The sequence below is a fragment of the Diabrotica undecimpunctata genome, chromosome 2 (genome assembly GCF_040954645.1).
Source record: "Diabrotica undecimpunctata isolate CICGRU chromosome 2, icDiaUnde3, whole genome shotgun sequence".
NCBI lineage: Eukaryota > Metazoa > Arthropoda > Insecta > Coleoptera > Chrysomelidae > Diabrotica > Diabrotica undecimpunctata.
Genome location: NC_092804.1, coordinates 168,425,805 through 168,453,647, shown reverse-complemented (window position 1 = coordinate 168,453,647; position 27,843 = coordinate 168,425,805). Strand labels below are relative to the sequence as shown.

General features: G+C 33.1%; 1 protein-coding gene across 9 annotated transcripts in view; it reads left to right on the top strand.

Moving 5' to 3' along the window:
* Positions 1-23,603, top strand: part of nmo (serine/threonine-protein kinase nemo) — a 372,069-nt gene extending 348,466 nt beyond the window's left edge. For 5 of the 9 annotated variants that reach the window (XR_011950117.1, XR_011950115.1, XR_011950116.1 and 2 more), the window contains one exon: positions 12,560-23,603. Coding sequence is in view for 2 of the 9 variants with exons in the window: in XM_072523946.1 (XP_072380047.1) it covers positions 12,560-12,638 (79 nt within the window). In the remaining 7 variants the exon portion in view is untranslated. Of the gene's footprint in view, positions 1-5,023; positions 5,123-12,559 lie in introns of those variants that run through there. The other 4 variants (XR_011950114.1, XM_072523945.1, XR_011950118.1 and 1 more) reach the window with 4 other exon arrangements.
* Positions 23,604-27,843: the final 4,240 nt, after the last annotated feature.

Below are 27,843 nucleotides of genomic sequence, written 5' to 3'. Positions count from 1 at the left end.
ATTGTGTGTATTTAACTCTAGCTACCTCAGGTAATTTCTTATTGATACTCGACATATTTATTTGAAGGTTTTGGTAAATTTGAAGCACAACGCTTGCTGAGCGAGTTGTCGAGTGTGAGATTCAACCACCTCTAAGACAATCTGAGCAGCTGCTGTGTTATGGGAAATCCACTAGTTTAAGTAATGCTTATTTAGTGGTAGCAATAATCATCATGTCACGATACTTTGTCGTTTCTGTAGCATCTTAAGGTATGCTTTCTTTAGATATTCCGACTACACTCTCCAGTATTGCCCCTTCTTGATCGGTGACTGTTTATTCCATACATTCGTAGCTAATTCATATCTGAAGGCTGTCCATTATACGCTACCTGTGATCTGGCTGGTTACTTACAGCTCAACCCTAGTAGTGGTAGTGAGTCGTTTCTAGGCAGGGGCTGGGAATAATTTCTTCGTGAGTTTCGTCTGCAACTGCGGAAGACATTCTCAAAGAGGATGCGATAACGGTCTGAGCGGTCTTCCACGAACTGAAGATGCTTCTCAATGATGTACCCCTTTTTTATTCTTCATTTGCACCTATACACCTATATTTTCAGTTTTAACAATATTATCCCCAATTTGAAGCAACCTAAACTACTTTCAGTTCGTATGGTCTACCGTTACATTTCTTCGTAAGTCATTTCTATAGTTCGTTCATTTCTATCTTCTACAAAACATAGATTTTATATGGTGTGGTCATCTATAGGAGTTACTCTTTTCTTATCCGTTCGAAAAATATATTGTCCCGATAGTTACAAGATTCTTGGGGATACGAAACTTTGTAATATTGTTCACATGTAACATGTTCTTCATCCAAATCATTGAATATTTATAACCTCAATAACCTGTTAATTTTTATCATTTGATTATTTATTTAGCTGTTCTCTATAAAACTATAATTAAATCACTTTTCTAAATTAATAACAGATGGATGATTGTTATCAGTCTATCGTTTAAATTGATAGATTATTTATAGTTCTTATTTTTGAATTAGAAAATATTACTGATATCTCGTACGTAATTAAAAAACACAGGCACATTTTTACCCTTTCAATTTTCTTTAAAAACCTTTACTTTCTTTATTCATAGAACATTTTACCGATTTTTATTTATTCATATATATTTGTCGAATATTTTATGTACTTTGATAATGTTTTTATAATAAATGCATGGAAGTCAAATCTGTATATATGATATAAATACCATTGACTGTGTTAACTTTTCATAGCACATATATTAACATTCACCCACTCATAAACACATAAATTATATTCTATGTAGCACGTTTATTTTACTTGTAAGTTGTACTATAATACAGAGGTAACTTTGTTGTGCAAAAATACAAAAATAAAACTAGGAATTTATTAGTTGGCTTATCTGATAAGACCAATGAAATGGTTTTTTATATGTCAAACGAAAAGGAAAAAATCATCTACAAAAGTTTATCTTTCGGATATATGTATATTGTTTTTGAAAACAATACAGATTTACAGCTTTTAGATAGATCATGTATTTTCAAGCTTTAGTTTGGAATTATATTTTTAATTTTTCCTCTACCTTGTCATTAGAATTCTATTGTTTATGCTTTTTTCTGCTCATTTAGTCACTTGTCCAAATATATTCAATGAACGATGATGACCAACATTGCATAAATACGAGTGAACACTCTTGTATTAAGCAAGCACCAGGAAGAGTATTATCGGTCAAAGATAAAGGTTTATGTTCGTTAATAGTAGAAGAGCTATGAGAGTTCTTCCTATTTATTCCCATGATTGGTTAATAGTAGAAGAGCTATGAGGGTTCTGCTTATTTTCCTATGGTTGGTTAATAGTAGAAGAGATATGAGGTTTCTGCCTATTTTCCCATCTTAAATCACGTAAGAAAACACTAAGGTTCATTCTGATCATTTTTTGCTCTTTTTATGATACGCCAGTATAGATTGTGACGTATGAGTCACTGATGGAAAAGGTTTGAAGAAGGGGATGAGCTGCAATGCATCAAGCAGCATCGAATATGCGTTAAAAGTGTCGAAAAGCATCAAATGTGCATTATAAACATACATAGACAAATAGTTCTGGCTCAAGATATTGTACTTCGAGCTCGTGGCGAATAAATGACGGTAATAACTATGGAAAACGATGTGTGCAACATGATTCTGTCATTGTTTTTTCACAACCAGAGCAACAATAATATCTTTATGGCATAATATAAAAATTGATATTGAAAGAAGAAGAAAAAGAATAATCGGCTCATTAGAGCTCTATAGTTTTACAATACTTTCCTTAAATTGTTGTTTATATCTCTTTCTATTTACCTGTTTATGTTTAAATAATTTTGGTTTAATTGGTATTTTATTTATTTATTATTATTTATAAATCATTAATTTAATATTCGTCCAAAGAAAAGTGCCCAACAGCCAAAATTTCGCTTTGACAGCCTCTTCACATTTTTTAGTTCATATTGTTATTTCACTTTTCACTATTATATTATTTACCTAAAAACTTTTTTGAACTTTAATTACAGCTCGGTGATTTCTATAAATGTTCGAATCTCTTGTTTTGAAATTCACTGTATAAAAATCATAATGTATCATTGGTGGTTGATTACTGTACAAAATATATGAAAACTTCATCATCTTGAACATACTTGTGAATATATCATCATAACAGTGTTGCTTTTATGAGCTATTAGCTGTTTGAGGTTTGAAAAGTTAACATCATCAATAACATTTTGCAATTTTTAAGTATTTAATTTTTGTTTACCGTTTCTTTTTAAAATACATACCAACACTTGTAAGTAGATAATAGTCATTTAAATGGGTTTTTGTAAAAGACGTTGTTTACAAAATTGCCCATTTGACCGTCGGTGCATCACTGTATACTATTCGTGCGAGAAAGTCAGAGGAAGAGAATGTCATACACGTAGGTTTAACAAAAGTAGAAGACAAGGCTTTGTGGTTATTAAGAAGTCTCCATGTCTAAAGGTAATAGGGTGCCGGCATCTTTTTTTTGGGAGATGAGGAGTGCTTTTCGATCTCAATGGCCTCTCGGGTAGTCCATAGTTTTGAGAAGAGGGTTATAACGGATCTCCACTTCATGGATATCTCCACTTCATGGTTTGTTCCAGTTTTACTTTTAATTATAACTGATCCTTATGCGCACATAAGCATCTTTTTGTTTCTATATTCCATTTTTACAATTTTTGTTCCATTCTATTTAAGGAAGTCTCGTATTGTTTTGCTTTTACGATTATCAAGTACTTCCTTGTCGTTTCCTTCCTGTAGTTCTTCTTCTTCTTTTTATGTAGACATGCCTGTTTTTCAATGTGCCTCTAGTAAGTTGTCGTTCCATCGTTTTCGTGGTTTTTCTACGGATCGTCTTCCTATTGGTAACCGTCTCTTGCCGTCTTTACTGCTCTATTTGTTGTCATTCGGCTTATATGATCGTTCCATTCTAATCTTCTATATCTTAACTAGTCCTTGATGTTCTCTGTACTTCGGTACTTCTATACTACCGTCAAATGTCTTTTTAAGACATATAAGACGAAATATAGATACGCGGGTTTGTTGTATTCTAATGATATCTCTTGCACTTGACTCATTATAAATATAGTATCGGTGCAGGATCTTCTTGACCTAAAACCTTGTTGTTCTTCTGCTGGAGTTATAATTACATTCAGTTTATTTGTTATCACTCTGGTTGTGTATTCCTCTGTAATTTTCCGGGTCCGATTTGTCTCCCTTTTTGAAGAGAAGTATTAGGATGCTTGATCTCAAATCTTGAGAAATTCTGTTATGTTCTATTATTTTTTGGATTAGTTTTAGTATTTGTTTGGTCAGATCTGGTCCTCCGTAGTTCGTTCGGTATTCTGTCCTCTTCTGGTGATTTTTTAATTATTTTATGTATATATTTTAATTTCCTTAATGCTCCCTTTACCTCTTCCTACTTAATATTTATTTCTTCATTTGCCGCCTTCTGGGGTTTGTCGTTCATTATCGTTGCTTTTAACAAATAGGGATCGAAAGTAGTCTGCCCACGTTTCCTTCTGAATTTTCGTTTTTATTATTTCGTTCATCTCTTTCTTTTGTCCTCTGATCATTCTCCATATTTCTTTTTGTATTCTGTAGAAATCGCCTTCCATCTGTTTTGAGAAACCCTGTCAGTGTTCCCTTTTTATTTGTCTAACTAAAGTATTGGTTTCATTTCTGGTTTGTTTATAGTGGTTATATGCCTTTGTTGTGTTCTGTATTGTAAAAAGGCTTTCTTCTTTTCATCACATTTTGTCTTCACTTCCTCTCTGAACTATGAGGTTTTCTTTTTTGATATGTTTGTGTTAGTGTTCGTTACTTTCCTCTCTCCAAGTGTTGCTGCGTTAATTATGTTATTTTTGAGTTTTTCCCAACTTTCCTCGATGTTATCGCTTACATCAGCTACATTTTTAAATTTATTCTGTATTGTGTAAAACCCTCCTTATTTGGTTGCAAATTATTCGTACAAAATACTTTTATCGTCGTAAATACTTTTGACACATTGATTAAAATCTCGTCGACAGTTTTTTCCATTAAAATTTCAAATCTGTTCGTTTAGCAACCATTCTTAATTTTGAAAATACTCTTCTTAATGGAACCATTAAGGTTAACCTCAAAAGAATTCAAAACTATATTGTGGTGATGGTGTCTTTCTATTCATATACCGATAAGCTAAGCCTTTCAACCCGTAAGTAACCTTGTCTTTATAGTAACTGCTCTGTATAGATCCTTAAACTGTTTTATTCTCATACAATTGTATGAATGTGAAATAGTTTTAAGAGCGGATTTGTCTACAAAACCAGCATATAACAACGAATATTGGTGCAATATTAGTGTTTCTTTATTTAAAAATCAAAACTAGTATTTATGAAAAGTAACGGTAATAAAAATTTAAACACACTGTAGTTAATTCAAGTAATTAAAAATAACGGCTCAAGTAAGATGATGGTTGTTGTACAGGAAGGATGATAACAGCTGTGCACCCTTCAAGAAGACCCTAGAAATTCTGTTATCACCCGTCATCTTTCTCTGTGCTGCGTGACTGCATTTCTTTTTTAGGTTAGTGCTTTTATTTTTTTATTATTTTTTATTGCATCTTCGCACAAATTCGCATTTGCCCGTTAATTTTTGTTCAATAGGTAAAACATTGTGAGCGCTTAGTAATGAAGTGACAGAAAGAGGAAACGTTTTAATTAATTACTCATATTATAGAAACGTGCTAAGATAGACAGACGAAGAAACCGTTAGATCTGGAGACCTGGTTGAACGAATTATTTAAAAATTATATGTAAACCAAATACATACCATATTTTAGTTTTATTTGCCTTCGATTAAAGTGATTGTGAATATTTATTCACAGAATAAAAATATGTGAATAAAAAAAAGTATACCTACTATCTTTCTGGCTTGGTGCTATGACAGGGTCAGACAGTTGCATACAATATTCATAGCCTGAATGTGAAAACACCTGATGTACTTTCCGACCGACCTATTTATTGGCCGAAGGATCTTAAAATACTGAAGGAGACTGGTTGGTGTTTGCTTTCGTTTATCAGGATCTGTTCACATGTAATTGTATAGCTGGTACTACTTCTAACCCAGCAAAAGATATTAAATTGATCCAATTAATTACGAAACTATGAGATATAATAAAAACATGAACAAAGCCGATGTCTAGGACTGACGGTGAAACGTGACAAAAAAACGTTTTTGAAATGGAACAAAATTGGTAATATGCCATCTAAAGCAGATATAACGAGAGAACGCTGGGTTCCGTTCTTTAGGGGCTTCGACCAGCATACTCTAGGTATGTTCTTATTTTAATCTTCTTGTACAATGAGGAAATCGGATAGGACAAGTATGCTATTAAAATATATAGACAACATATAAGTTTAAAATAACAAAATAAAGAGATCAATTCTGCATTAAATACATAAGCAAATACTGCGTCTTGTTGTGTTTGTTTATCTTCATTAAGATGTTGATGAAGAAATCTGCTTGTTGGACTGTAAAATGAATTGGCTGCAACTGCTATTGTTACATGTTAATTGTGGTCGATAGAACTGCTTTCTTACATATGATATTAATCCAATAAAATTCCAGGAAAGAATGCAAGTTTCTGAGAAAAAACACGAAACGAAACAGCCAATATTTAGCAATATTTAAGTTCTTATTCTTTACCTTGCAAGTAAAATGTAAAATGCGCGAATGCTAAATTTAGAATTACAGAGCAAAGGCAAGCACATTTACATATAATGAAAATGATAAATTACTAAAGCATGTACTTGAAAAATATTTTAAAAGATGTAAATAGAGGTTATGTTTAACTAAAAACTCAAATACAAAAACTTACTAAAAAACCGTGGAAGTATTTATCGAAAATAGTGAATTTATGTAGAATAATAGTGAAGACTTACCCCATTGAAGGAAGTAACAATGGAATATAAAAGATTTTAACCAAAACTGACAATTTAAATAGTAGAAAACTGAACCATATTTCTACTGTTTACCAGAAGTGGTGAAACATGCCATCTTGATAGGTGTCAGTCAGTTTCACCAACATAAATAGAACCACAAAACGTGTACTAGGACCATCGAGCAAAAACACAAAAGAGGGAATCTAATCGTTATGAAAAGGAGACCAAAAAAGTGGCCTCTGATGGCGGACATATCCGGAAATCCGAATGCGCCAAATTTAAATTTCATGACACTTCACAATAATCATACAGTGGTGTAGGGGTTCTAATTTATCTATTTATTTGTTATATTACATAATATTAATACATAATACACTTAAAATACTGTTTTTAACACTAGAACACAATAAAGTTTTAATTAAATAATAACAATAATAGTCTAAAATGTGAAACAATTGTGAAAAAACTTCAATAGAAAGTACAAATAATCTTTCATGTGACAGTTGGGACAAACAATAACATCAACAATAACATAACCCAACTAAATTTGATTTCTTAAACAAGGAAAGAGTCTCTCTTTCCTTGTTTAATGTGGCCTCTCAAGATGGCACTTCCTGTCTAACAATATTTTTGCCCCCACTACCTTTACATTCCCTCTTTTGTCTCTTTGCTCGATGACTAGGACGCATACAAGGGGGTATATAATTAAACCAACCAGTTAACAAATGAATAAAATCTAACGAAATTGGGAATAAAATAAACGTTTGGGCAGAAAATGGCAAAACTCAATACCTCTCGGTGCATGTGACATATTCTCCTAAAAATCTAAAGAAATAGTTGTTTGGAAGACTACAGCTTTAGGAGTGCAGCCACTAAGAAATTATAATTGTATTTGTAGTATAATACAGCAAACGATCAAAAATTAAATAAATAAAAAACTACAAACAAACGATAAAAATTATTCCAAGGTCGTCTCTCTAAAGACAATTATTGTAAATCACCGGAGTGGAACCGTTTCTGCAGTTTTAGTCTTTTGGAATCAACGTTAAACTGTAGGCCCGGTATATCATTTGTACACAATATTTGAGGAGCAGCCTACACCCAAATTGTGTTTGGTATCAAAAAAAAGGTCTGTAACGTAAGGAAAACTTGGAGATACTACTAATGCGTTGTACTCGTAATTTAAAAATTGTTTATCAAATCTTAATGGGAATAGAAGAAAAAATGAACAATATAGTGATAGTTTAGGATTGTATTTTACCAATAAAATATTGTCACAATCTATTTAAAAAGGAATTCTCATATTTGCAGAATGACGGTATTATTGAATTCGGTTTCGCTAAGTAGAAATCGTTTGATTTCTCTTTTTGTCTCATATTTGCATTTAATTCTCATATTCATATCAACGATGAAGAATATAAACGGTTGACCCAAACTTGCTAGAAGTACGCATGCTTGGAAGAAAACGAATTTCTTTAAAATAATATTTGTTAGTTAAAATTATGCGAAGTTGTACGAATATGCATCTTTTTATAGTTTTTTTTTATACATAGTTGCATTTTTTCTTTCACTTCATACAGACTTGACACATATTTACACGAGCTTTGTCACTGTAGATACAACTTTACATCATCATTCTGAATTGGGTTATTTAAAAACAAAAGGTGAAAGTTACAGCTTACTAATTGATCGAAACCACAAATCATTTTTTTATCATCTGAGCACCTAATCATCTGGTGACTGGAATATGTTTTTATAAATAAAAAACTGTTTTAAGTATATGTATATATGTTCTAATTTGACAAAGTTTATAATAATCTAATAGATTAATTTTTTTTTAGATGATATTAACCGATATCCTAAATACGGTCCTAAATACCATGTTAAGTTAGTAATAAAATATACATGTTAATATATTATATTTTAGTGCTTTTGTAAAAAATATAATGAGTTATAAGTTTCTAACAACTTATTAAAAAAAATACATCCCTCAACTGCTATAACGAAATATTGAAGATGACGAATAGTTTTGTATGTACATTTTTTGTCGTACAGTGTATATTGGTTTCGAATATTGGTGATCATCATAAGCAATTTGTATATTTTTTACGGATGCATGAAATACATCCAAAGTCGACTTGTATACACGTAGATTTTGCACTATGAGCAAAATTCTGATACTGATTTGCGTGGTCGCCCAATACTTCTTCTACCTTTGGTGATTTATCTCTTGCTATCTTGCTACTAGAAACTTTACAGGTTAAATTAATTACCAAAGATTCTACTAATATATTCTGATGTAATTCTATCATTCCAAGTAAGCATCCACACTCATATATTTGTTCAGTATCCATTCGTTTATATGCTGTAAGTGACATTTCCTATTTATGTTTATACTCCGCTTTCGGTTTCTGAGCGTATTTTCTGTGATTCTTCTCAGCATTAAAATCTCCGCTGTTACCAGCAACCTTTGTGTTGTAGGTGAGTCGGATCTTGTTTGTGATGCATACTTTATTATTGGTCTTACCTATATCGACTTTGTAAATTATTGATTTTATTGATTATAGAACTATCTGCTTTTTATACTTGATCTCACTTTTCTCTCCAAGTCTCTGTAGCTGGACAGTGAAATTCCAAGCTATTTTATTTCCATTACTTGTCCAATGCTAACGCCATCGATTTCTAATGTACATATGGTTGGTTCTTTACTGATTATCTACTATTTTTTAGTTTTCTGCATCGAGATCGTTATAATAAACTCTGTTGCTCTTGCATTGATACCTGGCCTAGATGAGGTCCTAGACACAGCTAATCTCCAAGTGTTTTACTAAAGAGAGTAAAGAATTCTGAAAGGAATCGTTTTTTATATGATATGTGCCATGTTAGTGTCTTTGTCGAATCATCATGCTGACCTATCAAGAATAAGCTCCTCGAACATCTATGCGGAGTCCACGAAAGACGTTTTCCGTCCGACTTTTTACAAAATTTATATCGATCCAAATTTGGATTCTCTTCCTTGAAGATGCAAACTAAAAGCCTAAATAAAACAAGGATTTTCTGACCATAATCCTGATCTCACACAATTATTTCCATTTCAGAGAAAATTGACAACAGATCATCGTGGACTTGCGTTGAGTTGTGGACTCATATCGAATATTGCATTGTCTGCATAACACAGAATCCCATTCTGGACAATTTTCATTTGTGGACACTTTTGATGGCCTCATCCATGATTAAAATTAAAAGCGAAGAGTTAGCAAATATGCAAATAAGTTCAATTCTGTTGCCTATTTCTATATACGTATGTTATCCACCTATTCTGCCTGACATCGTAATAGTTTTGGTAGATATTTTCACTAGTTTTTATGACATCCAAAGAAATTTCCCTAGTATACCAAAGATAAATTAAGCTTTTGTGTTTTACTCTGTCTAATGCTTTCTTCAAGGCAATCATACATAGGAATGCTGTTCTATTATATTCCAATGCTTTCTTGGTAATTTTCTTTATGCCGAATACTGCATTCTTACGTGATCTCTTTATCTTCCAGTACGATAACATTGCTGTTTAACAAGGTACCAACTAAATGACTAACGAAATGAGGAAATTATTGAGCCCCTCATGAAGAAACAAAATTATCTGAAAATTAGAGTCTATGTAAGGCAGACCAGCATCATATTCCTTTATGTCAGCCAAGGTACATTTATATTGTAGTAAAAATTCAAGATATTCAAAAGTATTCATTGATCTTGAGAAAGCATACTAAATAGTACTTCAAGAGATTCTATAATATAGCTTGAATAAGGATATATGTAGAAGATAGTTATAAATTTCCTCGATTGTTGTCCTGTGCTCTCTATGGTACAGGACAGCATGGCCCCCGAATTTGAGTTCTCATCCTCCGTCTTGTTTCAACTTTCTGACCGGGATGAGTGGATGGAACGAGAGCTTGCACTGATCCGTCGAAGCGGACTAACCTGGTTCACGAATGGGTCCAGAATGGACGAACGGGCAAGTGTTGGAGTATATGGGACCGGAATCGGATTTGAATCTGGTCAGGATCTTTGCTCTCATGCATCATTCTTTCAGTCCGAGAACTTTGAGATCCTGGTATGCGCTCAGGAGATTATATATAGGACTTGCTCAGGCAGGTCCATCTCTATCTGCTCGGACAGTCAAGCAGCGCTAAGGGCTCTGGAAGCGACCAAAGTCAGCTCTAAGCTGGGCCTTGAACTGCTAACGGAACACACAGGCGTGGAAGGGAACAGGCTGACTCCCTGGCAAGTCATGGCTTATCCACTCTGCCGGTGGGACCCGAACCTGTGATTGTGTCCTTCAGTACTGGTCGGGGTAGTTTCAAAGAGCTTCTTCTGCGGAGGTTCCAGAACACCTGGGCCAGTTGTGGTGGTATGAGACAGGCTAGGCTCCACATAGTGGAGGATATCCAAAATTCTTACAGCCCAACTTCTCCTAGACCATAGAAAATGCTTTCTGGTGGTCAGTATGCTTACCGGCCACTGTAGCCTCAAGCGGCCCCTTCGTCTGCTTGGATTGGCTGATGGCCCATGGTGCTGTCTTTGCAATGAGGAGGTGGAAGGGGACATGTCCTCTGGAAGTGTCCGGCACTGGCCTATCAGAGATGGCAGAGCCTGGGTTCGGTCTTTGACAACCGAGTCAAATTAGGGAGTTACCGTTAAAGAGGCTTGTGGTTTTCTGTGAGGCCACAAGGTTACTAAAGGATTAGATGTTCGGAGCAGCAGGAAGTGCTCAGACTTGGAGCCCTTGCTGATGCTAGCAAATATGGGAGCCTGGAGTAGCCTGGGCCCCAGAAACGCCGAAGACTAGGTCGATATGTTCCTATTCCGTAAGATAGGGGTAATACAATTGACCCGTCTTAGGCGATCTAAGTGTCTGAAGGGCTCTTAAATGGACCCTGCCTCGATCTACCATATCCATCAGCTTAGTCGTAGTCCTTATTTATTCTCATTACTGCTGAAATAGATACAGAAAAATGCCAAGAAGAAGAGTAGAACATTTCAGGTTACTAAGAGATAAGAACAAGTAATATATGTTGTAGAATTCAGAATATGTAGACGAGTGAATAAAGTCATTAGGAATAGCAATGATCAGCGCCACAATGATGGAGCGTATGTAGCCAAAATGAAAAATCTCTGTACGGTAAAGTTAAGTACATATGGAGAAATGTACCTGGGGAAGTCGATTTAATTGTTTAATAACTAGTCAAGCAGCTCAATACAACATATCTATGAGATTTTAATTATTGAAAAACAAGCAGATGATATAATAGGCAGCATACAGTACCATGAGGTAGGTAACAATGAAAGTAGCGGTTACTTTGATAACACATTGAGTTTAGAGAATCCGAGACCTGCAAGGTGTCGCCAGGAGTATTGAGGGCTAACGAGTAATAAAAAAAAGGAATATAGTCTTCGATAAAGACGGTACGATAATGGAGGGGACCAAAAATATCGCACAACTTGTACATCTTGTACATACCACGGTGGACAGGGATATATTACTGCATATGGTAGCTGGTCTTGCGAATATTGATGATGATTATTTCAATTCCCTTGTTATTGCCCGAACAATTTCGTACTTAACCCGTACGTAGCCAGGAAATTTGTGTTCTTCTCAGTATCATGCTCCATAAACTTTTCTTTGTAAAACTAACTGAAACAATCAATTGCCAGCTATTCTTCTTAGGACTTCCGTGTTATTGATATGATCAATACAGGAAATTACTTCTTCGCTATAACTGTAGTGCACATGATTTCAGTTATTTTTTTATCGATCTGTATCCTAGATCAAAGATCTATCTGCATTACTTTTACTCTACTTATATAAATTTTTTTCGGATATAAATACTTTTTTATTTTGTCCCTGTGGCTGTAGTAAGCTACACATGAGTCAATTTTAATCTCAAAATATATATTAAGAATAACTAAGCGAAGCTGTTAACAATTTTTGTGTAAAAAGTAACCCAATTCAGTTTATCATTGACTATTTGTTGAAAATTGAAATTACATAAAGTATGCTAACGTTATCTTTTTTATTTTACAGTTCAACAGTAGCCCATCCTTCAGAACTACCCCCTTCGCCGCATCAGTGGGAATCACCGAGGGTGGTCGTGCGAAGATAACGGTCGTTAACGTATATTGTACCATTCTTTGTCTCTCTATTTACCTCTTAAAAATGGACCTATGTAGTAAATAGATACGTCTTTACACCAAATATAAATCAGGGATTCTATGCAATGCAAAAAGAAGCAAACGATACGGGACAATTTCGCGCTGAACAAACATTCGTCATAGTGTGTGTTTTCGTGTATATTTAGTCGGCCAGAGTGTGATTTTATCTTATAGTAATTTTAAGTAGATCTGCCTAAATAGACTGTCGCGTAGTTTTTGGCAAGTTTGATTTTATTTATTAATTTTTTGTGCAAAAGTATAATTGATTTTTCATCATATAGCATAGGAAACTTACAATTTACTTTGCGAGACACGTAGAAAGATGAATATCTAATTTTACATCACGAATAAAAATATATGAGGCTGTATATTGTCGAATTTTACAGTAGAACTAAGAAAGACCAAGTTACAGGGTTGATTTACGATGATTTGATTTGATTTATAATATGTTCACAGCCAAGAGAAAGCGCGCTTTAGATGACGGCGCATGCATTTGCTGAAGAATCATAAAATGGCGATAGAGGGAGTAAGGGGCGAGTAGTGCTTCGTCTCTACAGGCGACTGGATTTCGGATCTGTTTAGTTTTAATTGTTCGGGCACGATTTTTGTAAGCTGTGGCTAGTTTATAGCTTTCATTTTCTTTAATTATTTTTTATCCTATTAATTTTATCGTGTTCTTGCCTACCTAAATTAAATTTCACTTCAGTTTGACCCCTTTGCACGACCAAATGTGTCTAAAATATTGGCTTTTATATCATATATTCGGACTAAGGTAAATGTCAAACTGATGACGTGATAGGTAAGACAATGATTCAAAAATATGCCCCTCCACTCAACTTATTTGAAGGTAAAACCGGTGATGGTTGGTGGATGAAGGTAATATTACGGTCTAGAATGCTAAAAAATCCCACATTTAAAATTTTTTTGTATTTTATTTATCATATTTGGCAAATATTTCGTCCAAAAACTACAAAAACTACTGCTCCATGGCGGACAGTTAATCTGTGAAACGGCAAATCTGAAACATAAAATTCGAGACGTGTTTTAAAAAAGAAGTGCCCTAACTTGATAGTTTACCAGAAAAATTGAAAATTCTTAAAACAAAACAAATGGCAGACAATTGAAAAAAATGTTCAAAAATTGACCATTTTTTGACTTCTTTCAGCGCCAGAAATCGAAATATTTCGATTTAGCACTAGATTAGTCATTATTTGCGTCTTGTTCATATTAATCTAATAGTCTGACCTCCAAGGAAGCGTGATATAATTGTTCAAACATTATTATTGCATCATCCATACGATCGGCTATAAGAACGATGTCATCTGCAAATTCAAATGAATAAGTTTCTCTCCGTTGATACCATGCTCGTTCAGATGTGCTTTCTTGCAAGTATGTTCTAAAAGCGTCGTGAATAGCTTTGGAGAGACGGTGTCTCCTTGCCGTACTCCTCGCTGTATACAGAATTTATTTGTTTCTTGTTCAGATAGTCTTACGCTAGCTGTGGCATTTTGGTTAGATGTATTTGATTATGTTATGTTAGTGTACCGATGGTCTATGCGGCATTCTGTCAATGCTTTTAACATTTTCTGATGGCTTATGTTATCGAATGCTTTCTCGCAGTCGACAAATATCAGTGCCATTGGTTTGTTGTATTCTGCAGGCTTCTCTATCAGGTTCTTTATCACTAGTAAGTGGTCGTTAGTGCTGTATCCCGATCTAAATCCAGCTTGTTCTCTAGGCTGATTGAAGTCTAATTTAGCGTCCCGTTTTTTTTTGATAATTTTTGTGAAAAGTTTATACATGTGTGAAAGCAAACTGATAGGACGGTAGTTTTTTTTTAGATTTGTTGTGTCTCCTTGCTTGTGTAATAAAATAATGGCTGCATTGTTCCATTGATAAGGGGTTTTTCCTTGGTAGATGCATTCCGTGAAAAGCTTGGCCAAAGCTGGATAATTTTATTTCCTCCTAGTTTGATCGCTTCGATCACTTCCCCGTCATCGCAGGGGATTTGTTATTTTTCATTTCTCTTTATATTCTTCATTTCATTCTCTATGATAATTTACCACAATTTGATAAAAAAATAAAATAATAAAATTTTTTTGACGAAAAGTAGAAACAAATAATAAAATTTTTGTGAACAACTTTTTCAAATCTTTACTTTTGAGAAAATACAAAAAATTTTATTGTTTTTGCCGTATGATGAAAAATCAACAACAAAATATTATATACCGTGCTGAATTTTTAAATTTTCTACATATTATATTTAACTAATTTTACTACAAGCACAATTTTCTGCAAAATCTGGTCGTTTTATGTAATTTTTTACCGATGATTTCAATTGTTACAATATTTTTTATTACTGGGTCATTGGTGTATCTAATATTGTACAGGTACAATGAAATTTTTACTATTTTCTATTTATATATATTAAGTATATATTTTTAATGTTCTTTGAGCCTTTGTATTCATTAATTGTATATTTTGGACTACAATGTTATCGGTTCTTTGATAGTTGGTCTCGCTAATGACCTAGATTGTAATGCTGAAAACTATAAATAATTGTTGTTAGAGAGAGATAATTAATATCCTGAAACATTCTTTTCGTCAAGCTTTTATAGTTATTGTTTTCTCTAAGTATTATTTTAAGAGTTTAACTTGCTTTTAATTTACTTTTATACTGGCTATTCCTATTTGTCTTTTTATAAAAATTGAATAACTCAACAAATCTGGTATATTTGTCATAAAACAAAGTTCATGATAACAGTATTTTATTTTAACATTTACGACAGAAAAGAAAATACTTATCTACTCATTTTATTGAAATTTGGACGGAGATTCATCGTCAGGTTTCCGATTGAGGTTACTTAACCGTTATTGGTTAATTGACCTTAATCGGGATGGCTGGAATTTTATAGCCTAAAATCGTTCGTCCTAAAATAAAACCAATTTTTGAGTGAGTACTTTTTATTTTACCTATTGAAAATGGTCTCACATGTACAAACAAGTCAATATTTTATTTTATTTTTGTTATAAAGGCATCTAAACAGGTCAAAATCGGTCATAAATTGAAACAATGAAACCAAAGTAATGGAGACATACATTAACGATTGCAGGTACATACAGGAATAGATTTGTTGATAGAATAGAAGAAAAAAGATGTTGTGTAAAACAGCAATTCAGGAAATCCATAACTTTGTTATAATCCTATAGTTTTTAATCTAATTTTTGTTTTATTACTAAATATATTAATATTTTTAACACCCATGTATTTTTAAAATACACTGAAAGGATTATGTCGATCCTGTCTGAATAAAATTGACAAAATACTATGCAATTAATGGTTAGCATTGGACCTGGTATCTTCCTTGTAACCTAAAAAACAGCAGAATTATCTATTATAATCTTTTCAGTTCACTTTTCGCGATGTAAATCTCCCCTTTGTAACTCAAATAGGAATTGTGGCTATAAAAGATTGTTTAGTTTATTGAGAGTTAATTTAAAAAAATAATTTAACTTAAATAATATATAAGGAAAACAATAACAATGAAGATTTTTTAACATGTCGAAAAACAAATGGATAGGAATAATTATTCAATTACCAGTAAACTTAAGGCCAAAACTGATTTAAATCAACGAAGTTATAAAAAAACGTCAACGAAAAAATCAATTTAAAAGATCAAATTTAGGTTGTTCATACGCAGGTTCAAATGTCGCATCACGAAAATCCTTATTGTTTGATAATAGCAATAAAATTAATTTGGACTAAAAATGGCGGTAGACAATTGACAGTTTACATGACAGCTGACGTCAAAGCCGCCATATTGAAAAGGGGCGTCGCTTGTGACGTCAAAGTGGAAGTATAAGAACCCTGATAAAGATCTGTCAAGTGTCACGAAATAAGCTAAAATGTGTTTCACCCTATCCACAAACTATTCGTTCAAAGACATCTTAAATGAAGTTAATTAAAGTAAGTAAGTACAATTTTTCAACGACTTTACGATCGTTTATTTTTTGTTATAACCAAAATCAATGACATAAAAACTATTTTTTAATGTGTATGTTCTTTATTGTAGGTATATTGACGCGATTCCTTTCGCTGTCGAATTATAGTGTAAATGTATGTGTATGGAATATTGCTTCTCTGATCATTGTTTGAAGCGGAGATAGCTACTGGTAACATAACGGCGGTACCAATAGTAGGACGTAATCTCATAATAGCAATAGTAAGGACATAATTTCGTTGTCGCTTGGTCGTTAATAACTCTTACGGAGTCTTGGGCGAGAGAACGCTCACGTACACACAAGTTCAAAGGATGATATTCGATCAAAATTCGCCATAAAACGCTTCATTCTGCTTTCTGTTACCATCTACAGTATATCTAATTAATACCTGATAATTAGTACTACCCCCTTACGGCAAACAATACGCGTGGAGGATGGTGGAGAATTGAGATTGGATTTACTAATAATGTGTAGTATCTCAGAGAACGTTAATTATGGCGAAATTTCGTCGCGTTGGTCTACTTTAGCGGTATTGTTTAATTAAACCATAGCGAGAGCAAGTCATCCTGAATAGTAGATAACGCTAATTAATACTTAGCAGTAAATACATCTCAGAGATACGCTACATAACGAATGTCAAGCTCGATCGTTTCACTAGTTGTACAAGTTCGATAACTTGAGGCAAAAATACATCATTTCGCTCACCTTTACATAAATGTCCTTTGCTGTATTTGACCAATCGGTTAAATCATGGAATATTTTTGTAATATCCGCATTTGAAATTGTTATTAAGCGTACGCTGATACTAAAACTCATACTGGCGTCAATTCAGAAAGGGGATCAGTGTATTTCACTCTACGAACTCCTATTCACCTATTGTGGCACGTATACAGGCTAGTTTTAAGCCACGTCACCTTACACGATGGTTAGATCCGTCCATATTGGACATCAGCTGTTAAAATGGCGGCTATCGGCTGTCATCTGTCAACATGGCGGGTGTCAGCTGTCAACACGTTGCTAACTCGTTTTTGTATTTTACATAGACCTTATGATTATTGTTTCCACTTAATATAGACAAAAGAAATAGTATATCGGGAGGCAATATTCTTTTTACCAACAGAGATTAGTCTGTTTCTTATATTGTTTCTTTGATTAAGAATCAAATAATTTATGTGGGAAAGCAAAATGACTTATTAAGCTAAATGAATTATTTGTTTCAATCCGATCATTTAATTTTGTGCGCTGGTTAGTGCGGCTAAAATTGCAATAGATACGTGATGCAGTACATATAAGTAGCAAATATATGTGTACTACTATAAGTAAAAAATATACACTTATTTTTTACCTATATACTGTTATATATGTTAATTTTGATCCGAAAATATTTAAAATATATTTTTTGTATTGTTGTCGATTTATGCAACAAGGCTCATACGATTAATTGGTTATTGAATAAATATTCCAACAACGCAAATTACTGTATGTACATCTTACATTTTATGTTGTTTAAGTAGAAACTCTAGTTGCTTAATAGTAACCCTATACTCTGTATAAAAAATATGTCTATGAATCCATGTTGAAAATCTAAATGTATGTAAAAATCGTAGCGAAAGTTAAACACGACAAAAACTACGAGTCACCCTGTAGATACAGTGTACAGAAATCACTGCCTTGATTAGTTTAGACGAAAATTAGGAATATTTAGTTATATAAGACTGGCATTTTTTTTTTCACTTTGAAAACGTTAGGCGGTAGCCATAGGTGGTGATTGCTTCTATACATTTCTGCCTTTTATTACAGTATTTTGTCTCCAAGTTATTACTTTATGTAAGTTTTAATTTCAGACATATTAAACAACGAATCGAATATATAAAACTGTGAGAATAGATACAATACGAGATCAATATTGAGCTAAAACTACAGATTCCAATATCGCAGTGAGGGGTAAGATCAATAATAATTAAGTAAAATTAAAAATTTTCCATTCAGTTTTGCTTTCTATTGATTTGTAGTTGAGGACCATTCCTTCCTCGTGTCTGCAATATGGTTTTCTTCCAGGTATCTGGTTCACCAGATTTTTTTGTTAAATATTTTGCAAATCTGACAATAGGAGACTATAACATCGAAAGCGTGAAAAATTTTACATATCTAGATTCACTAGTTGCCGCAAATAACAATGTCAATGAAGAAGTTAAGAGAAGAATACATATCGCTAATAAAACATATAATAGACTAATTAAACATCTAAATTCTAACAACATCACAAGAAAAACGAAATACAAAATATACAAGACCCTGATAAAACCGGTCCTTGTATATGGATCACAGACATGGATACTGTCGAAAAGCGATGAGAACCTATTAGGTACGTTTAAACGAAAAATCCTTATAAGGGGGTGAAAGAAAATGATATATGGCGCATAAGATTTTGAACTATACACAGCATACAATGAACCCGAGGTCATAACATCCATAAAGATCGGACGTCTGCGCTGAATGGGCCATGTTGAACCGGATGTTAGAGACTGAAACACCAAAATATATAATGAGCCAAACACCAGTAGGGAGAAGGTCAAAGGGAAGACCCAAACTTAGATACGTGGAACAAGATCTGAAAACACTTAAGATTACCGACTGGAAAAACAAAGCAAGGAACAGAACAGAATGGCGGAAAATCCTAGAACAAGCCAGTACCCAGAAAGGGTTGTCGAGCTACTGATGATGATGATGATCTCGTAGTGTCTCCTGGGCCCAATTTCATAATAATTACTGCCTTGCTAATTTAGCGGGATTCCTTGCAAAAAAAAATATTCAGTTTTCAAATTGACGTATTACTTGGTTCAAAAACTTACCCAAACTATCATCTGTATTAAATATAGGTACTACTTTACTTAGCAACGTATTCTTAAGCCCCTACGTTCCTACTTAAGTCCAATCTTCTTCTTCTTCAGTGCCTTATCCGGTCCGGATGTTGGCGATCATCAAGGCTATCATGGTTTTGTTGACTGCTCTGCGAAACAGCTCCGCTGAGGTCATCCCAAACCATTGTCGGAGATTTTTCAACCACGAGATACGACGGCGTCCCGGTCCTCTTCTGCCAAATACTTTACCCTGCATAACAAGTTGAAGAATTCGATATTTTTCTTCGTTCCGCATCACGTGGCCGAGGTCCAATCACTTCCCCCAAACTATTGAGAAGAGAAGCAACGTACTCTTTAGTCCCCGTAGATCAACTCACCTGCCCAACGATAAAAAAGACGACGTTCCCGAAAAGCATTCTTTCCACGTCGATTTCTTAATTTTTTCTTTTATATGTTCTGAAATATTTTATTCCTTTTACAATAATTTGTTTTAGTAATCCATGGGTTTTGCAAATTGGCCTTACCAATATCGTTGCGATTACAATGTACTAGCCTAGATTCGTGTTAAAAGAATGGATGTATAGAAGTCACACATTTGTATAGAAACAATCATCACCTGTGATGTAAAATTGTGACCTTTTGTTGCGTCACAGATTAGTGTTGCTCAGTTGCGATTCTCTTAACAAACTTTTTTATTTTCCTGCAATTTTCAAACGAAACTAAAATGTGCTGTGATAAATATAGGAAGAACTCTTATTGACTTTTTAATGGTGTTTAGTTTTAATTCGTAGTAAGAGAATCGCGACTGATCAGCACCACTTTCATCAGGTTTGTTCTTATTTTCATAGTTTAATTTCATTCTTTGAGGTATTAATTAGCTGCCGACAACTTGGAGACAATTTTGAAGAGTTTGATGAATATTAAAATGTTTTAAAACTGATTTAAATTTTGCAATAGACTTGGAGAGGGTAGTTATGGGATTGAATGATGCATTTTTTTTTACTGTTATATTTGAAAAATTGGGTAAATGGAATCTTACAACGAACCTGTTAAAGAAACACCAGGATTGTTCTATTTCATGGGGAAAAATAATTAGCGACCCTTATTTTTGTGGTATGTTCTGTTTAATTACTAAAAGCATCAATGTTTTTGGAGAGAACCTGGCCTTCTCGATCAATATTCATCTCCAATGAAAAATATGACCCTTTTAATCCAATTTTTCACATCTCGTACGAAGGACGAAAAGCTATATTTTCGCCAATCTATTTACCACATAAATTACCACTCTTAACCACTTCAAATACTGCTAATTTTCATAATTTCGGTCAACATTTGAAATTTTTTAGATTTCTATTCCATAATTGTCTGGAGGAATACGAGATTTTTCTATTAAAAAAATTTCTCTTATCCCTTTAATAAGTATTCGCTCGAATTAGCACGTAGCGAGGTCATTATACATATATAGTTGTATAATTAGGTTCCCAAAATAAAAAATGGACATCGTTATAACTCATCAATCTATACTCATAATATTGTATAAAAAGAAATATTAAAAGAAATATTTTATGTTTTAGTCCAAATTTTAAAAGTTGTCTACAAGTACCTAAGTTTGCCAAAACTTTCTTAGTTAATAATTTGATTTTAAGACTAATGTAAAGACTGTGAATAGTTAGCGAACTTAATATTGGAGCAGCTCTATAAAAACCCTTATTAGCGAAGTTTTGTTTACCACGGTTGCCAACCTAAAAAACGTAGATGTATTAGTGTCATTCGGTGTGGATATTAAGTGTGCAATTGAGAATATAGAGACTGTTGACAAAAACCGGAAACTTTTTTGATAGTCCGATCCCGGGAATGTTGAGGAAAGGAGAATTGGTTGATGGATGCTCTAGCGTTTTGGTAAATTTATAACTTATATTTAATACGAACATTTGTATATGACTTAAAATGGCCGCCAATTTTTTTACATTGCATATTATTGATTTTAAACAAACTGTGTTCAATCAAGGTTCCGTGATAACATCGATGAAGACATGTGAAATATGGGAAATACGTGCTTGGCGGAGGAAGGATATGGAGGACTTTAGAGAAATGCTCGTCCAACTTTCACAGCCTTACAGCAAGAAAGAAAAAACGTAACATCTGATCATTCGGATTCTGAGCTCCAAACTAAGGTCTGATCTTATAAAAAATGAGTTTTTTCCACGTTTGTTAAATTCTTGAATAGTAAATAATAGGGGCGATAAGACGCAACCCTGTCGCAGTCCTCGTCTGATTCGTATATCTTCGGATCTTGAGTGTTCTATTTCGATTGTTGACGTTTGGTGCCAATATAGTTCTTGGGATAATTCGCAATTCTTGTTCGTCAACTGCAACTGTTCTCAGAATTTCGATCATGTTTTTATGGTTAATGCATATATGGTTAATACCTAATCTATAAAACATGCATATATATGTGGACTCATCTCTCTGCATCGCTGTGTTAACACATTTAAGGCAAAAAGAAATTCTCGTGTTACTGCTTTATTTAGAATCTTATGAAGCTCTATTTACAATGTTCTTTTTAACCAAATATTCTTCAGTTTATCTGTTGATTTATTGTAAGGAAAGTCAAGCTTTTGTTTTATATCAATGCAGCTTTTTCCAGAGTTTTGTTGGTACTTTTCTTAATGTTCTTTCCATTGGAGCGAAATTCCAACACAGCATTATTTTCTTTTCATTGTTAGCTTATATATATATATATATATATATATATATATATATATATATATATATATATATATATATATATATATATATATATATTTTAATTGTTTCCAAAGACTCTTTCAGAGTTTTTTCTTCCTGTTGTGTACGTTCTGGTGAAATAATAGTACAATACAATACTACAATATCTGTATGTCGTCATGTAAGATTGTAATGAATCAAGCATCGTCTTCCAGTCACTATTCTCTAAAGGTTTGGCTATAACGTTACTGCTTTTTCGATTATTTCTGCACAGACTACATGTTTACTATGTGAAAGTCAAATTCGACTGATGAAACTGGAAACATAACGCACTACAGTCTGTTGCGCATATTTAAGGCATTTCCTACACTTGACAAACTGTACTTATTCATTTTATACAATTTATTGTACTGTATTGTTGAAAATATGCAAAAATGTCGGCCAAATTTCTTATTTCAATGCTGTAAAAGTAAACTAGAAAAAAATATAACAAAAATATGTTAGTGTAAATAAATAATTCTTTGTTTACTTTATTTAAATTATAGTTTTATCACAATAGTAGAGCATTTATGACCTCAAGTCATGTAGAGGGTACGTTTACTCTTTCGGATCTGGCTCATGTGTTTATATTCGAGTATATTAAACGTTCGTCTGTAAGTAGTGAATTTTTTTTCTGTATCTGTAAATAATTTTAAACTGTGTAGTTTTTAGTTAGTGAATTTTTATTATAAGACATTTTTGTAGGAAATTTTTCAATTCAATTTTTTTGTGTAAAGTGCGTCGCCAAATAGGCATTAATTATTTTTGTATTTTAATGATGATCTTTATATTTTTCATTGCGTTGGTAGATGGTGAAGTTGAATTGAAAAAAGTATAATTATTCACCATATTTAAAGACTGTATGTCAGTTTTGTCGATGGTGTATGACAATCTTGACATATTATGACATATATATTGGTGTCGTATTTGGTTTTCTAACAATTGTATATATTCTTGAGTATGCTTTACTCATTTCTTAGATGTAAATTACCTATTATGTTCCATTTTTCTCTAAATCTGTAATATTTCTATGTTTAATACAGAAAAATACAAAAAAATGTAGTTAGGATGATGTGACATGCTTTAAACATATTAATATTATTACACAACCGGTTTGATTAAACTGTTCCGATTTTTTTAAGATTTTGTAATTATATTCCAATGATTTTTCCAGCGATCTCAGTGATGAATGTAAATATTGAATTGTAATTCATACTTTTTTCAAGTAATGGTCAGTCTATATTACTTTAGTATACTCTGATATAAAAAAATAAATGAAATCTCAAACTAACGTGTTATTTTTTATCCCATTCCCTTAAAACAGCCAAAATTCGACAAGACAAGTTTAAGCAAAGTTTTATAGATGTTTTATATAAAGGGTCGCAATAATGGTTTACAAAAAAGTTCTTGAATTAAACCCTAGAGCCTTTTACGGAAAATTACAGTGGAATAAATTTATTAAACACAAACAAAATGATAACAAATAAACTGAATGAAATTATAACACAAGCAGAAGAACAACAAGGTTTTAGGTCGGAAAGATCATGCACCGACGCTATATTTAAAATGAGGCAAGTGCAAGAGAAATCATTAGAATACAACAAACCGGCATATCTGTTTCGTGGACCTTAAGAACGCATTTGACCTCAAATTAAATACAAGGTTTTCCACTTATTCTACGCAAATGAGATACCTTTAGGAATTGAAAAAAAAAACTTGACTAAAAAAACTAAAAAAATATCTACCAAAACAGCACAATAAAAATAAAAGAGGAACCAACTGACCCTATTGAAGCTGGCAATGGGATAAGACAGGGAGATTCTCTTTTGTTCAACCTCATTATGGATGAAACAATAAAAACAGTAAGAACTAAAAAGGATATCAAATGGGAGAAAAACAACTTAAAATAATCTGCTACTAATATGCAGGCAACGAATATTACTATCTCAAAGTGAAGATGATTTACATGTCTTACACGTATATAATTTAATATAACCGCCAGAAAATTTAACATGTTAATTTTCCCAAAAAAGACAAAATGCATAATAAATAAGTGATATATTTTAAATATCTAGGCATCACATTATCTATCTATGGAAAGCTCGAAACAAGTGGAAGATCTAAGTGAATAGAGCAAACAGGTTGCCTGAATGAAACAATATGGAGACATAAAAATATCGGGAAAGAAATGAGAGGCAGAATTTACAAAACAGTCATCAAACCAATAATGACATACGCGGCAGAAACACTACCTGATACAAGTTGACAAAAAGGATGTTAGAAACAGCAGAGATAAAAACACTCGAGAAATTGATGGTTAAACGCTATGTGACAGCGTTAGGAGTACAGATATACGACCTAGATGCAAGGTGGAGAACAGCAAGAACTAGGTAAGAAATAGAAGAGTAAAATGGAACGGTCATATAAGCCGAATGACAACAAATAGAGCAGTAGAGATGGTTCCTAAATAGGAAGATTGGTAGAAAGGCTACGAAAACGATGGAACGACAACTTACAGGATTCACATTGAAAAACAGACAAAGTCCTTTCTACATAAAAAGAAGAAGAAGCCTTTTACGTGCATTGTGTATACGCACACTTTACATTTACAAGTTTTTGCTATTCTGCAGGAATGTACTTGAGTGCACTTTATTCTAATAATAATAGAGACTGAAACTAGAAAGATGGCAAATTCGTTACTTTTACGATCAAGTCGTTTAAACTTATTTGTTCCATTATTACAATTAAAAATATTGATGAACACATTATCAGAAGAAAGTCACAGGCTGGGCTTGGACATTAACTTTTCCAAAACCAAAATTCTGATATTCCACAAAAACCCCTATGAACAAGTTGCACCTAACATACAAATAAATGGTATCACCCTTCAGAGTTTCCAAAGCTTCATATACCTGGGCAGAGAACTAAATATTCAACTAGACCACTCAAAAGAAATTAGAAGACGCATAGAAATAGTAAGATCTGGTTTCATGAATGTGCGTAAAATGCTCTGTAACCCCAAGCTATCAGTCTCAGTAAGATTGAGAACACTAAAGTGTTATGTGTGGTCTCTATTACTATATGGCTGTGAGACCTGGACATTAAAACAGTATGACGTCAACAAATTAAATTCATTTTATGGATTATTTTCTGGACCAGCAGAACTACGAATACTATCAAAATTAGAAAGACGTCATATCTAGGACACATAATGCGTCTTAGGGAATTTGAGCATCTCCTGGTAATATTAGAAGTTAAGATTGAAGGTAAAAAGAGCATAGAACGAAAGAAAAAATCTTGGCTACGAAACATCAGAGATTGGACCCACACAAAAGGAAATGAATTAATTCATCAAGCCCAGAACAGAGAGAAATTTGCCATATTGATCGCCAACCTCAACAGAGAAGGCCCTTAGGAGGAGGAGGATTATTACATGGCACAATGTGTTAACAAAAACTAATTTTGCAAGCGATGCAGGAATCTGATGCTACAGAACTTAATATTATTTTAATCTTAGGGCAGACCAAAACATGTTTATCTAATCTTAGATCAAATGAAGGTTTTAACGATATGTTAGAAGAGTCCAAAAAATTGTCGAAGATATCGGTTTGGAAAAGTATGTAGTATTTACTCAAATATTTTATATTTAATATTAATTTTTAACGTAATATGATCTGATTCTTTAACTATTTAGTTGCGTAAATTGGCGTTGTCACAAGTTTTCAAGTTCATCGAAATACACTTGTCCTCAATTGGAGGCACAAATCTCCTAAAATCCCAAATTTCTTGAACCATTTATCTAAATTATTGCCTTTCAAAAGAGGACTACATAGTAATATACCCAATACAAAGCTGTAATTTATTATGACACACCCATTTCTTTGAAAAACGCTCAAAAACTAACCCTTCACGATTACACGCTAACGAGAATCTCTAAGTACGGGCATTTATCTATCCGATAACCGGTCTAGCGCCTAAAATGTCACTTCTAGTCGTTGAACGTGTCCACAGCGAGCATCTTCTTATGACAGCGTCGCGACGCCGAACCTTCCGTCATTTGCTGCCTTTTGTCTTTCTATCATATACCATATTCAAAGGATAAGTGATTTATTTGTACCGATAACATTTATGACTTACGCCAGGTATTTCTCTGATTTGCATATATCTCCTCTATTCAATTATTTATTATTTTAATTAGTTAACCAGCAATTTCAATATCTACGTCCTACATAAACAATATCGATTGCGACCCAGCGTTTCCACCAAATAATATGGTTAGGTTTCGAACTAAAAAGCGTTTATTTGACTACGATTGTAACGATGAGGCTCATAAATCCATCAGATCAATTTAAAATTAATTTTTACTTTGTTATATTAGACATTGTCTTATCAAAATTGGACGAAAGGTTAGAACAAATAAAGTAACACTAGCGGACCAACTCGACATCAAGTTTTGATGTAAGTTTTGCTGATATTTAAGAGGGGCGGTGTCTAACGATCCATCGTTTCCATCGCCTGGTGTAAATGTTCCAAAAATCCTAAAATAACCTGTATCGACGCCAATTTTTTTAAATTGAAAATCGATACAGTAGTTTTTTAGTGTTTTCAGGAAGATTTACATTAGGAAACGGAAAGAATATGATTGTTAGACTCCGCCCCTCTTAAATAAAAAACGGAAGTAAAACCGGAAGTAACTTTTTTTTGCATATTTTAGATTGTAAAATGCCACGTTTAAGAAAAAGAAGTCGGTTTGAGAACTCTAACTAACTAACTAACTAAATTTATATTTAAATATTATTTAAATTTAAATATACAGAAAACAGTATGATGCTCCGCGCTAGTCTACACTACCGCCTACTGTCCCACTTTTTTGAGAATAGGTACGCCACAATTTTACTTTATAATAAGTTTATTTTTTATTTATTTATTTAAAATAAGCCTAATTTAAAGTAAAATTGTGGCTTATTCCCAACAAAATTAATAATATATTTCTAACTAATAAATTAAAAACAAAGTAATGCTAACCTCATTATTTAATTCTTCAAGTATTAAACTCAAAACGTAGTCTAAATCCCTAAATATCAATCACAACACCTCACACACGCTGCACTTATTGGAAACAGAATACTTTCTAACTAAACATAAAAATAAAAAAATACCAACTCATCAGATAGTGTAAAACAGACCCCATAAATTAAAATCGGAGACCGGAGGATCCCGAATTTTGAGTGGTCATTATCGTTATTCCTTAAGTGGAAACACTTGTTGGTGCATTCCAGCATTCGAGAATTGACGCGTTGTTGCATTGTGTATAATATTGAATTCCTATACTTTACTATAGGAAAAACTCATTTTATGGCCGCCATTTTTAAACCGGTTCGAATTTTTTAAATTTTAAATCTTAGGGGGAATCTACTCAACAATCTGTTTAATTATCCGAAAAAATTATTCTCCTATCTGTCACCGTTTAGGAGGAGTATTGCGCACAAGAAAAGGGCTTAGCCTTTTAGTATATAAGATGACATGT